Source organism: Leuresthes tenuis, unplaced genomic scaffold (genome assembly GCF_036924035.1).
Source record: "Leuresthes tenuis unplaced genomic scaffold, fLeuTen1.0.hap1 SCAF_3, whole genome shotgun sequence".
NCBI lineage: Eukaryota > Metazoa > Chordata > Actinopteri > Atheriniformes > Atherinopsidae > Leuresthes > Leuresthes tenuis.
Window position 1 is genome coordinate 15,130,599 of NW_027325357.1, and position 15,222 is coordinate 15,145,820.

The window sequence follows — 15,222 nt, forward strand, 5'->3', positions numbered from 1 at the left end:
GCGGCTGCACAAATATATGAATAGGCCTGAGGGATCTTCTGAAATGGTCAGATAACACTTCATTTTGTCAGTGTTTACCTGCCAGTGGTGTCAGATTTTGAGGCTTTTGGGGTTTTGAAATAATGAGACCTGGAAAAAGGATTTGTTGCTACTGTGAGCAGACAAGTTGGAGGGGGAAAAAAAAAAGCTAATTACCCTGTTGAACTGTACTGATTAAGATTACACTTTTAAACATGTTTTCCAAAGTATGATGACTTAATGCATTTGATTACTTGCCTAATACTGAAAAAAGGCCTGGAAGGCTGAGAAGTCCTCCACAGGGTGTAGATGTTTTCTCAGGTTTGACATCGTGCGTTTCCATGCTGATGCTATCGTTATTGCTGATTAACGAGCTCAACACTCTGCAGTAATGTTGGAATCCTTTTTCTCATTTCAGAAATGAAATGTTAGAGTTCTACGTCTCACAGCGTGGTTGTCTGGTCTCAAGCAGGTGGACAGGTGGCTCAGTGGCAATGCTTTGGTTGGCAGATATGAAATGTGTTGCAAATTCAAACGAGTAAAGAAAAAAATGTATGTTGCTCTCATGTTCTGTTGTATCATGCATCTTAATTTCGAAGCATGTCTTCCCCTTCTTTCTAGGTGTGTGGACCATGTCGTTATGCTGCAGGCAGTATTCTGAGTGAGGGGGAAAATAAAGCCGAGGAAGAACTTCTCAAGCGCTACAAGGCATCGGGATTTAATGTCTTTTCCTTACCCCAAGTCACACACGTGGTCACTACCTCATTCCCTCAAAAGACGTTTTTCTCCAGCCTCCTCAGAGTGAGACGAGTCTACCCACAGCTAGAACACTACATCAAGGTATTTGGCCTTTTAGCTGAGTTTTGTATTTAATATTTTTGAAATACGGATTAAATTGTCAAACAGTTCTTACTCACTTAAATGATGAAGAAAGTTTAAAAACTTAATTCACATTCGAGGTGTGACGTAGTGAGAGTTAAACAGGAAATGCATTAAGCTTTAACTTGGACTAAGTGCTTTTTGGAATTGGAGTCGCAGAATAAACAAGCATCATGAGCTGTCGTCGGTATGCTTCTTTCTGTGAAAGAGGAAAAAGTAAAGGGAATGTGTGTGTGTTTGTGCAACAGAATAAATCTTTACGAAGTCCTGAGGTGGTCTTATGTGAATCAGTAGCAAGTAAATCAATATGGAACCCCATGATCATCACCAGCATATCTGAGTCATACTGTTCAGGCAGCGCAAAGCTAAAACGTGTTTTATGAAAAGTTGAGCATGTCAAATGTTTTCATCACACATCCTCAGGCCTTCTTGGCAGCTGCCTCTGGGGGCTTGGAAGTCGGTGTTAGATAGCGCAGCAGGAAGAAATTCATAGTTTGTGAGAGAGACGGAGACGCAAAGTGACACCGAACACAAAGAAGAAAGAAGGGAAAGAACAGTTTGGGCTCTTTATGAATGATCTCTCTCAGTGCTGCTTGAGGAATGCTGGGAAAGTGAGTCATTGTGATGAGCAGAGGGCTCTTTGAATGTGACGAAATTGGAAAGTGTGCTAAAACAGGTGTTGACACTGCAGGTTGTCTCACTTGCTCTGCTGCATGGGTGTGACTGTGTGTGCTGTCTGGCTGCCTCCACCATCTGCTTGACTGCTGTTTAAGCCGGGCTCTGCTCCAGTGGCACTTAGCTTGTCTTAAAGGTCATATTATAAAGCCAAGTTGGAGCTAGTCATAGTCGAAGAGCCCTATATCATAAAGTTCTCTGTCACATTTGATTTCTTACAAAGTAACATGAGTGCAGATAGTTGCTGGATTAATGTAATGTCTAATAATAACTTGTTTAGTGCCACCAAAATAAACTTGAAGTCGAATCAACAGTTCTCTGACGTTGTTTCAATAAAAAGGAAAAATGACCCCAGGTATTACTACTAGATCTGGCTGTACCAACTCATGTGGATGGTTAGGACAGAGCCTAATCAATTATATACCTTGCAGCAGATATTCAGTTTGCACCAGCTTAATTCCATATTAATCTTCTTTGTGTGTTCATTTTGTAGAAGAAGAGGGTAAAATATGTGTAGAAATATATACAAATAACCTCTTTTTCTAACTATTAGAATATAATATAAAATCTGGGGTATTCAGGGAAACTTTATTCTGAATACAGAGCTTTTGGTAGAGGTATAGGAAGCCAGATTCTCTTGTATATTAACACAAATGACAATTTTGGATTTAATTTTCTTTTTTTGTCTGACTGTAATATAGTATAAATATTAGCTTTGTCAGCTTACATGTCAGTGCAGCAGGATTGTCATTCCTTGTGGTTTCAAATTACACTGAAATAAATCAATTAATTTCTGGCTTCTTGCAGTATTTGGGGGGGGACAATTCTTGAAGCCGATATTAGTTTTTCTCCATCCATTTACATCATAAAAATGACACAATGATAATAAATAATTTAAACAAAAAAAGAAACATTTATTAACAAACAAAACATATTAACAGTAGCAGACAATGTAGAACATTTAAATATATAACAATTGAAATAAACGATCTTAACACTTGAATTTTTGTGCACTTTACGTAGCAGCATGAGGCCTTTGTAGTGCAAATGACCTTCCTGAGAAGATTTGTTAACAGTAATACAACAAAAAGAAATTTTTTTTTCTTATAAAAGAAATGTGAACAATCGCTAATGCGCTAATTGATCGGCGAACGCACGCACCTATGGGACGATACAAGTAAAAACATCGGCCCGATATATCGGCCGGCCGATCTATTGGTCGACCTCTACTTGACACATCTATGCATGGAGGTAAACTTGAAGCAGGAGCTAAAGCGCTAACTGATGTGCTACCTATAGTTAAAGTTGATCGTGAGAAGAAAAGCTAGTCACTTGAAATGTCGGCGTTAAAAGTCTGATATTGAAAAATTTGTTTGCATTTCATAATTGAACCTTGCTTCAATCCCGGTAGGCTGAAGAATCTTTATCTGAAGTGAATGTTAAGCGTTTTTTTAAGCGTATTTGAAATCTACGCTGTCCGGCCAAGAAATACATTAAATTAACAAGTAAATGAATTCAGATTAAGAAACTCCTGCATTTGATAAGCGAATAGGTAAGAGCCTCCCGTTCGAAAAATACTGCCTTGATTGATCTGTTTCAACCGGCAACAGTTTATTTCAATCTAACTGATGTAGTAGCTTCTCATTCCTGAAACAACCATGTCAGTAGACGCATCCTGTGGGCAAGGAAAATATGTTACTCTCTTTCAGAAGTGTCAAACTATTGGTTTGCATCAAGCAAACAAAACATTGCTGAAACTAGCTGCTGGGTTAAGAACTGCTCAAGTCATTAATAAAACCTGTGGTTGGAATCTTGGTTTGCCACCAGACATCGCTTCAGCGTTTGCTGAAATCAATTCCAAGATAATTAACTGTAGAGCTCACAGCACTGTTTGATATAGAAGACAAAGGCAGTTCAACATGCACAACGCAACGAGAACTCAAATTAATTGGTCTAAAGAGAGCTGTGTAGTCTAAAGAAAAACACTTGTGAGTGAGGCTTGAAAAAGAAAGAAGACGAGCAGCGGATTCTTCAGTTGCTAAGGTCGAGATTCAGCGGCATTACTGAATGTGCCCAAAGAATTAGGTGAGCAGATTACCTGAATATACTGAATGACCAGGTTTCTCCATCGATAGATCTCAAAGTGGTCCAATAAGATCTTTCATAACTTAGAAAATGCACAGGCAGAGTATCACAAAGAAAAAAAAAAACCCACACGATTAAACAATCTATTAATCCATTAACAGGAAATATATCTGTAACAGAAGCAGATGAATGGAATAAGTTTTTAATAAGTGGGTTTCTTTCTGTGAATTAAGTATTCTGTTGACAGCTGATGTGTATCCCAAGTGGTGAGACCTTTTCAAACAAGCTCATCAGCATTTAGTACGCCAAGTTTGTCATGGCAGAATGATTTCTGTCCGTTAGACACTTTGAATTGCTGCCCCATGGCCAGGCCTGATATTTGCCTTGTCAGAACATTGATTGGCCGCAGTGTTTTTCTTCTGTGCCTTGGCTTTTTAGTGGTGGGCTACATCACAGACACCTCAGCATCTTGAGATTTGGTTTGACAATGATGCCCAGGCCTGCAGACGGGAATGGGGACTGAAGAGGGGGGGGGGGGGGGGGGGGGGGGGGGTAATATCGCTGACATTCACAGGGATCTAAAGGTTTGTGAAAGGCAGATGATGGAACATTTGTTTGCCTGAGGGCATTCAAGTTTCTTGCCAGCACTGAGGTTCTGAGCTGAATGTAAAGCAAATTTTCATTTGTTCTGTAGAAATCATCTTTTTTTTTTTTTTTTAACCGACGCATAGTAAAATGTGCATGAAGTCTTCCTTTGCCCAGCAGAGAATCAAGCCACAGTTTTGGGACGCGAGGTGCTGCCTCTTGCAATTCTTATTCTTGTCATCTGCATGGGTGAGATTTAAGTGAAGAAGAGCACAGATGCTTTTCCGCAGGGTTTGTTAAACATGCAGACATTTAGCTAACTGTGACGTCCATTCAGAAAGGTCAGAAAAGGTTGTTGGGTTTGAACGCTTCATGGAGACAATCTCAGGCTGGAGGATGGAGAAGAGGGGTTCAGCTGTGTATAAAGACTCCAAACGTTAAAAAAAAAAAACCATTATTATCAAGAGGAAGTGCCTTTACATTCAAATGTATGTATTCTCATTAGTGGGGACAGGCATCAGGAAGGGGAGATTAAATTCAAATCCTATGGCAATCACTTCTACGCCAAAAGTTGTATTCTACTTAAAATTCCTTATACGTTGTGTCTGACAGTTATGAGGCATTGGAATCTCACAGTAAGGTCACAGCTAACTCAGTTTTAAAGTCTTCCTTAAGGAGCCTAAATCTGACTTTTAAAGTGCTTAACTCGTATGCAACTTCTTTTTTTTTTTTTAACCACAGACCATCAAAAACTAGGGTTGGGTTTAAAATAAAAAAAAAAAAAATCAAATTTTCCGATTCAAATAAATTTTCCTATTTAAAACAAATAAATAAAATAAAAATAAATAATAATAATAAAAAATAAATAAAAAAGATTCAACATCATTAATAAAATCATGGAATCTTTTTTTTAAATAAATATTCGCCATTTTTTGTCTCTTTGCTCAGTCAAACTTTCGTCTCTCGTGACGACTCTCTCGCCATTGAGCGGCGAGATTATTGCACGTGTCAGCAGGAACCTGTACTGTCTGTGAGGAGATGGCACAGAAGCAGCGACGCTGTCAGCGGCACCGAAGGCAGATGTGTGACCAAGAGGAGCTTCACAAAAGCAAAGCAAAATGTTTAGAAAATGCAGCTGATCAAAAAGTTTATTTTCCTCATTTACTTAATTATTTTTCTGTTAATTTGGTAAAAAAAAAAACTTCTTTATAGCCAAGTCAAATTGGCTCTGTAACTGAATTATTCAAATCGATGTGGAATCGAATCGGAAATCAAACTGCATTGCAACCTCCTGAATGGGAATTGAATGGATCCAGGAAATCAATAACAATCTGAATGCTATCATTTGAATGAGGTGGAACTTGCTCATAAACCAAAGGAGTGGAATTGCATTCTGTCAGTTTGCAGTCTAATTAGTTAACAATTACTACTAATTACTTAAGAAATGGAAGATTAAAACAGCTTCCAATTTTGGTAGCAGAAGCTTTTAGGTTACTGTTTATTGTCCTTGCAGAATGGACTAATTGCATCTTATTGGGCTTTAGTTGCATGTAGGCGAAACCCACGGACGAATATGTGATTTCAGAAGACACAGATTCCGTCTCAGAGGCCAGCTTGGCTTTTATTAGCCTTCTCATTTATGTCTAGTTCAGATAGCTAAGTTATCAGTCAGTAGCTGATGTGGCTGCTTATTAATTTGTACTTTTAACAGTTGGACACCTCTCTTTATAGTTTCTTTGTATTTCAGATGATGGATTATTTCAGCTGCTGTCACGTAGAATAAAAAATTTCCTGGAAATGTGGTAAAGAATGTTATGTCAAGATATCAAACTGACTAAAGTGAATATGTTTTGGTTTCAGATTGGTTACCAAAATATCAGAATTTCTGTTTTAAGAAAAAAATTTAAAAACGAAAGTAGTCACTAAAAGGCCCATGTTTGAAAAAATAAAACACCTTTCTTTCTTTCTTTTTCTTCTCTTTGAACCTTTTGTAGACATCACTCTTTTGAACTATTTGATCAGACTCCCTGCTGGTGTCTTGTAATCAGAAACTGCTTGTCCCTGTTTGGAGCAAAAAGTGTGGGGGAATATGTGAGCATTTAAAATGACTTTAAATGCTTAACTTAAAATTGTGCAATGAAGAAACTTAGCTTTTTGATATATTTGTTCAGCATGAAACCATATAAATTCCATTCGTGTCATTTCTTTTGCAGGAGAGAAGGTTTTCGTTTTGAATATTGAATCTTGACTATGTTTTGTACGATTTAATTTTGAACTAATTAGTTATATTAATATGCTAAGTCAGTGGTCGGCTCTTATCAAGTGTGTTGCATCACGACCCTGCGAGCTAACTCTTCCCTCAGGAGCCTCTGTGGAGTTTGCTCGTCAATTGTTCAAACATGACTTTCATGCACCAGCAGCTGGGAATTTACTGTTGGTGTTAAATGTCACATCTCCATATGATTGATCTGATTTAAACTTTATTCACTGTTGCACTGTCGCTCTGAATTAAGATCAGGCGGTGGGGTGTGATTGTAATTTAGGAGGGGTGGTTATTTTTATACATGGGACAAAAATGGGACAAATGTTTTGTGCCTGTAGCCGCCTTATCAGTCTGTTGGGATGCGACATATCAAGCAGTCATTAAAAGAAGTATGCTGTCTACTTTGATTTCATTAGTCTGTGATTGTGTATTATATGTGCGCCATGATCATTCTCCTTGAAATGGGGAGACAGAGAGGATTATATGCCGAATGAACTGATTGGAGAAGTTCCATGAATAACAGATGTGGCGAAGCGCGATGGTGATGTAAATGACCTTAAACGAAAAAGAAACGGCACATATGGTGTTGACTTTATAGCTGCTGTATGCACAAAAATGACAGAATCCCAATCTGTTGGGAGAAAAAAGCAGATGATCAGGATAAAAGTATAACTTTCATCCAACAAGAGCTGAAGTGTCTGCTGGCATTTTTTTTTTAGATGGGAGGCTTCACCAAGTCCAAACATCTTCCACAAACTGCAGAATTTGTTGCTGTGTTTATAGATATCCACTTAAACACCATCTGTGATCATGGCTCGGCTATGTAAAAGAAGAGAAAAGGAAGAAAAACACACCCGAACGACACTTGTTCTCTGTCGGCTGAATTATTCTAACAATTTGGCCGTGTCTTTTTGTCGAGATAGACATGCATATTAGATTAATTAGCTTCGGTGTCCTCTTGAGGGATTTTCTGAAAGGCAATTCAAGAGGCAATTTTAAACCATTCAAGTATGAGTCTGGCTTCAGGGTGGGGGCATCTGACCAAGGTGGGGAGTTCTGGGTCCTCAGTGATAGGACCAGAGAAAATGAAAAAGATAAAAAGGAGGCTTGAGACTTAACAGCTCTATTCAGCTCAGTGACTTCCAGATAGTCCTTGGTCATTTGTCAGGGTCGAATAAGTCTTTGTAAAGACTGTTGTTGCTTGAGCGACACCTGGATAGTTCATCCCGGCAGCGACTACTGTCACTCATTATGTTCTCAGACCCTTTGAACCATTTTTCTCCCTCAGCTCTTTGAAATGAAATGAAGACTATAATAAGGCTGTGCAGATACAATGTTCCATTATTCTGCGCTTTATGTAAAGCAGTCAGAGTCTGACAAGACTGCTGTACTGTTGAGGAATCGCTATTGTCATTCCGCTGATCTGACATTCAAAATAACCACGTGGCAAAGCACTGGGCATTAATGTTGGGGCTTTAAGAAGTAAAGCAAAAGTAATAAAGGGAAAGTCAAGAACTGCTAGGGATAGGAAGGTCATGTGCCTCTCATGGAGTGGTATCCTATAATCTTACAGATTGCTGTTATTATCACGCCACCAACTCTACAGGAAACTGTCGAATTTCACTATCGCCTGAGTTACACATTCTGTGCGAATATTGGCACTGCGGTGAAGTATTTTCAGTTTAAAATTGAATTTCGAATGGTGTTTTTTTTTTTTTTTTTTAAATTGTTTTATATAGTGCATGCCATAATGTTTTGCACCCAAATGTAAACTAACCTGCTGAACTGTATTTAAGAGCATCATTTGTAAAAAGTGTGTCCACCCAGCGAAATATAAAAAAACGGAAACATAAGATAAACCCCAAATACAAACTTATGCACACCTCACTAATATTTCTTGTAGCCGTCTACACTGCCAGCGTCTTACATCTGTCAGCTGGTATCCAATCTTCCATTCATATGTGTTCCAGGTCCTCCAAGACTGCAGGAATCCTTTTTCTGCACAACATGGGACTGACTTCTAGGAGTGCAATATAAGTGCTATTGCTGCTGCTGTTTAACTGAGCAAATAATCTTTAACCAGGGTAAATCACCTACATTATATATTAGCGCCACGCTTAGCACATGCTTGACTGAGAAAGCCTCAATGAAAACAACAAAGTTTTACTTTTTTCCATTCTAAAGGTTCACCGAGATTGTTGTTACGGCTAACATATGCTCTCAGGCTGCCGACATCTCATCTCATCTCAGCCCTTTCACACTTAATGTAGAGGCAGGGAAATTGATGCGTGTCGCCATGCTTACACAAAGAGTCATGAATGGCTCGCATCCTTTCCCAACAGTAATAAGACCCAAGAAAAGACTCTTCAGATTTTACCAGGTGGCATGTTAATATTTTATTCTGATCAGTCTAAATTGTATTCTCATTATAAAGGCACGAAACCCTACATTTATTCTGTCTGGTATTTCGGATATTAAGCACACTTAAAGCCACTGTAGTTAACGTGTTTCCTCAGAAAATTGGGTCAAGAATTGATGATGGAATCGACTAATGACGACATTGATAAGCAGTATTAATAGTGTCACAGGTATAATTAAACTTCCTAAGCTGCTATACTTGTCAATATTGATTATTTTAACACTTAGTTTCACCTCATCACAAAGCAGAGAAACTTCTCTTTTCCATATGCATCGCAAATCTAAAAGACATACAGCAGCACCAGAACCACCAAGAGCTGCTCTCAGTGCGGAGAGGGTGCAGAACCATGCTGAAAGTGCAAATCCTTTACAGGCATATTCAGAAGGAGGACCGTCTTCGAATCGCTCCATCATTCGGATTTTGAGTTACATTAGCCTGAAAGTAACTACAGTTCAATAAAAAAATAAAAGAAACTCACTGCTGTGGTCCTGTTCCTTACTGTCCATGAACAGTCCTGCCAAATCCGAGACTTAAACCACCGACTGTAGATCGGTTCGATTTAAAATCAACAACTCGCCGAATGTTCATAAATGTGAAGAGATTGTGATACTTTACGAATCTAAGCTTGAATTTAGCCCTTTGTTGCTACATTAGCTTAAATAGCAATTTTACGATTATTATTTAATTGATTGGGAGCCGTAACTGTGCATTAAATCGGAATATGAAAAAAACTGAATTGGAATTGAAAGACCATTCAAAATTGCAGGTTATTCAGTGCTTTTATGAAAGATGCACTAAAATGTCAGTCTCATCTGTTGGCGGTTAAGATGCGCATTTTAATATCTGTGAGAAACGGTTGGCTCTGTTTTCCATTTAGTGTTTTTCTTTGTTCGGAAAAGTTACCATGTCCTTGGTGGGAAGATGGAGGACATGGTCATGTTATCTGTAAGATAAACAGTCTCCCTGCAGCCACCGAGGGCCGCTGTTCACATCAACCGTCAGTAAGTTATTGCATATTTTTTTCCTCAAAATTTGAGAATCTTTAATGAACAAAAAAAATAATGATGCATGTGTTTTGTTTTTTTTTCTTTAAGTGTGCTTCAGTTCTTTCTCTGCTCTGAGCATTATCTAAGAGAAATCTGCTGTATACATCTTTATATGCACTGATCCATCTGGACACTAATCAGAACTCAAATGTACCTCAGGAAATATGGCCAGAATGACCCTAAAATGGGAACTAGACTGAAAAAAGAGCTACATCTGTTGTATTTTAATAGCACATGCTTCTCAGCCTTAGTACCATCAGTGAATGTCCTGTGCATTAGATAAATTTGCACTCATCAGTTCACTCTCCACTCTCTCTTTTATTGGACACTCACTAAGGGCAGACAGCTGTTGATGCATTACTGTTACTACTTGCAGCAGATTTTCATCGTTATTTCTTCATCATAAAGTAAACACCAGAAGCACCACACCACATCTTGAAGCCATGGACATTACTTTGCTGTTTTTGGAGATGTAAATGTCAGTCTCCACCGCACCAACACAAAACCTCGTTACGTAAATCTATGCAGACACAAAAATGTATTGCTAACATGTTCAGTAATATTATTATTATTATAGCATGCATGAGTATTATAATAGCCATGAGCCCTGAATAGGTAAGAAAATTGCTGTTGTGTTTTGTTAGCAAGAAAAGTGGGCCAGGCTGCAATGCATGATGGTGTCTGTTAGTTATTGTAAAGTACATAGTCTGTACAATACATGGTGGGTGGAATTCATTGTTGAAGGTCCTACAAAATGTCTAATTCACTACATAATGGACTGAATAGTGGGCAAACACAGCGGGAGAACATGTGTGACTGATCAGTGATATACAGTTGTGTATTCTATGCGGTATTTGTTTATCATGGAAACCTACAGTCAAGTGATTTAAATCTATTTTTACATGTATATTTCAAGGGGATTGGTTTGTGAGACCAGTTTTCTTTTAAGACTTCAGCAACACTACAAAAAGATAATCCATTGAATTAGGTTATGATTGTCTTTGGGAATTTACACAGTAAGCCACGTTATGGCCACACAAGGTTATTTTAAGTTTTGTAAAGATTGTCGAATAGACTCTAGCTTTTACAATAGCTTGCACAGGATGTGGCTTTTAGGTGAATCGATGATAAGGGCCCCTCACCAACAGGAAACCAACGGGTTTGGTTGCTGAGAGTCGAGGCTCAGGCGAGGAGGGGACTCATGCGCATGCTCTAGAATTCTAAAATTGCAGATGGATCTGGATCTTCTTTGCGGGACTTATGAGGTTTCATTTGAATTTATAGTTTGTACAACTTCGTCAGTTTGCTAATAATCAGTGAAAATGTACACTTAAAAAAAAATTATTGCATCCATCCACACATTATTCCACATAGCCACCTGCGGCAAGTATATGCAGCCTTTTTTTTTTTCTTTATCAAAGTTAATTAATAAAGACAAGCCTGATGCATATTCGCTGTGAGGTGACATTTCCATAGTTCGCCTGATATTTGTCTCACCCCTGGAAGGAAAACCAGATGGTGAGGTGTCATTTGGTAAAGCAATATCCACTTCTCCTTTGTTTGGTCATGCTGAAGGGGTAAGTCCATTCTGTGGGAGGTTTTAAGGTTTAATCCAGTTTGATTTCTTTACAGTCAACAAAAAGAACATAGCTGTGTCTTCGGTAGCTGTATTCTCAATCGAACAGCCTAAGAGAAACTCTAGGATTTCTAATAGAAAGGAAATGTTCCAGAAAGTTCTTATTGTTGGGAGAGATGGGTTATTGGTACAAGGGGAAAAAAGTTCAGTCAAAGTAAAATCAGCTTTCATTGCGAAGTTATCTTTAAAAATAATAATTGTATTCATTGTTTTTGTTACATATTAAAGTGTTCAAACTTTTTTTTTTGGGAATTTAAGTCGTAAAAATGTTTTTAATGATAAAGTTGTCTCATAGCCCTGAAAAGATCATCTTGCTGGTTCACTGAACCATCAAATGCCAACCGTCTCAGCTTTGTGGCACGTGCATGAATATTTAATGTGTTCCCGCCCACATTAACATGGAGACATGTATGGATGGTGACAGCTGAAAAAGTTCATTTACTGGCAAAGTCACTCCATGAATGTTTTTTCTTTTCTTTTTGTCATTGAAGTTGGTTGTTAGGTTTAATTTATCTGCTTTTATATTTGATTATGCAAATGGATGACTAGAATAAGCTTGAGCAGTGGTATTTCTCTTTTCCGGGGTATTATAAATTACACTCAGTATATATATATAAACCAGTCCTCTTTGTAGATTAACTGAATCTGTACAATTATGGGGAGCACTCATCTCCTGCTTTCCATTAGTTTTCCTCTTTGCTATTGTTAGCTGGCCTTGTGTTTTTTCTTTTCTTTTGGCCTTTTTCCTCTTGAGGCAAGCAGTAATTATTGAGGCTGATGCTGCTGGGTTTTTTCCGTTTTCTTTTAATCTATCTCAGTTTTTTTGTTTTATTTTCCACCTGTTTTTTCCCATATAAAAATCTATTTTTCCTCCTCTCTACCCATGGTCTTCTTCATAAATTCTCCACCTTCTGCCATCTAAAGACTCACTCTTTTTCTGTAAGGTACAGAACATGTGATGACCTCTGGGATTTGGATTCCCTCTCATCTTTCCTTCTTTTCGATGGTCAGATATTTCAGGGAAAATGCGAATTGTTTTGGTTTACTCCCTCGGGACTCTCTTTAAAGTATTATTTTAAAAAAAACAACAACTTTGTGCTGCAGAAAAGTTGCCTGTGAAGCTGAAGCTGACCTGAGAATGAATAAGCAGAAAGATTATTCACGACGTCACTGCAGTCACAGATTTCTGGTCCTTTCTTGCAAAGTATTTGGTACATAAACCTGACAGTTGCTTAAGGAACAGTTTCCTATGTGAACTAAAATTCAACAAGCTTTTTAAAGTATTTCCCTTCTTTACATTCATGTTACTTTGTGATTATGCATGAGCAGCATGTGCATGTCGCTCAGCCTGATACTTGTCATTTCTAACAGTTGGGGTGTTGTCACCATTACCAGTAAAGGGCAGGGCTCTGTGGAAACCTTTGTTTCCTCTATGACAGACTCCCTGTCTACTGCTGCGGGAGGTGAATGTCCTTCTACTGAACATGCACAGTTTTACTTTTCTCCATTACATACCATTGTAAATTGTCAAAGTCTTTTGGCTTTTAAATGAAAAATTCTATCAAAAAGGCTTCATATTGACCACAGTTGGGTGCTCTTTTAAAAACTATCGAATGGATTAGCCTGACATTTTGACGGGTTATTCATTCTCTCTCTCTGATGAATTGGGTTATGTTGGTATTCTCTGTTTTTTTTTACCTCTACCACCACTTCCAGGTTAAGTGAATTTGTGATTCCTTTAGATGACTAAACTTATTTTAATTCTATTTTGATCACATCCATTTGTTTGTCAGCCCATCTGTAAAAACTTATCAGGCCAGTTTGAGTGAGGACTGGTTGTGTAAATCATTCTAATACAACAAACCTTTTCTAAGATTTAGCAAATATACACACAATCTGCTCTGTGTTCAATCTGCACAACCACGAGAAAATCTAATGTTTGCACTTCGTCCATGCTCTGCAAATGGGAAAACACAAAGTGGCTCTGTGCAATTCTCATATTTATTCCTGTCAATCAGCAACAGGGGACGCTCATGCTTGACCAGTGGATCAGTTTATTACAGTATGAAAATCTTCTCTGTGGCCACTGGGCTTTGTTGAACGAACTCCTGTCTGTTGTGTTTTGGATTTTTGGTTTGTGTGCTTTCCAGGTATTTTGTGTTATAATGTATCTCTTGCTTATGGTCAGAAAGCCCAGTTGTTGGGGTTACTGCCTTGGCATTGCAAGTCTTCACTAAAGTTGGCAAGCTGATGAAATGTCTGCCAAAACTCCCAAACGGGAGGGAGGTCACATCTGTGCAACCCTGTGATCTATCAAATCCACACTTGGTACATTAACTGTGGACCATGTTTTTTTTAAATTATTTTTTTTTAAGGACAACTCATTTTGTGGCTTCTCACATCAAGGCTGTAATAAAGAAAAAGTGCATTTTACGATATATAATATAAACTTATATTTTGTATGTATCGTGTTTAATGCTAATTAACAAATTTTAACATCCAAACATCAGCATGTCATCGTCAATGTTAGCATTTAGCTCAGAAAACACTTCCTACAAATATAAAAGTTGTTCTCAGTGTGGGTGTACAATTATGTTAATGGTTTTTCTGACATTTGATGGCATAAACTATTAATTGCTATAAAAACACATGACTCAATAATGCACATTATCAGTTTCAACCCTATTTTACATATACAGAAGCAGAGAGAGAGAGGCCAAGCTTGAAAAACAATCTTTTGAAATGATCTCAAGATAACTAATGAATTATATCATGATCTTGAGATAATGAAGAAATTGTTAACTGAGTTTTACATTTAGTTTGTTCAGCCAAGTAGAGTTTGCTTTCACTTTCACTGCAAATACTGGGATCGCCTGAGGGGCAGCTGCTGGCTGAAGCACAGCAGACACTTATCTATGGCCACAGATGCCTCTGTCTGTGGTCAAGAGACTCCCCAGCTCTCATGACAGCATTAATGTATGATAAATTGAGCTGTTAACACAAGAGGCGCATATTTTCATAAACGCCCTGTGATCTTGTGGAAACGGTTCACTGTGTTTTGTGATCTTAAGAAACCAACAGACTGATTTCTTGAGAAAACCAGATGAATGAACTCGTTAAGCAAAATTTAGCTTTGTTATCCCATGATTTCAGAAAAATCCACTCGTGATCTCAAGTTAAGACTGCTCTCAGCACTGTGGAAGGGAATTTGAATTTCCATAATGTCAAGACTTGCTGGCTCTGTGCAGGTGATTGTTTCAGCCTTTGGATCTGATGGTGGAAAAAAAAGAATACTGCACAAATTACTAATGCTAATGGACAACACTGTACGACCCTACACAAAATATGGATTAAACTGAGCTTGTCTTCAGTCAGAGGCTTCCTCAGCTCCACTACTACAAGTTAAGGGATAGGAGTGCATACCTACCAGTTCCTCTACACAATGACTGCTTTTATAATGACGAATGATGACTTATATTTGTTTATTCTGTAAAACAACAATGTCCCTTTTAATGATAAATTATCTTTCAAATTTAGTTTTCAATGTATTTGTATTATTATCTTTGTCACCCACGGTGCCCTATTATTCATTTAAAAAAAGCTTTGTTTTCATCAG

General features: G+C 38.0%; 1 protein-coding gene across 2 annotated transcripts in view; it reads left to right on the top strand.

Annotated features, from left to right (window-relative positions):
- The window catches only part of LOC140303305 (testis-expressed protein 264), a 36,153-nt gene that overhangs the window by 5,222 nt on the left and 15,709 nt on the right, over positions 1-15,222 (top strand). For both annotated transcript variants that reach the window (XR_011915185.1, XM_072382007.1), the window contains exon 2: positions 640-858. Coding sequence is in view for 1 of the 2 variants with exons in the window: in XM_072382007.1 (XP_072238108.1) it covers positions 640-858 (219 nt within the window). In the remaining variant the exon portion in view is untranslated. The remainder of the gene's footprint in view (positions 1-639; positions 859-15,222) is intronic.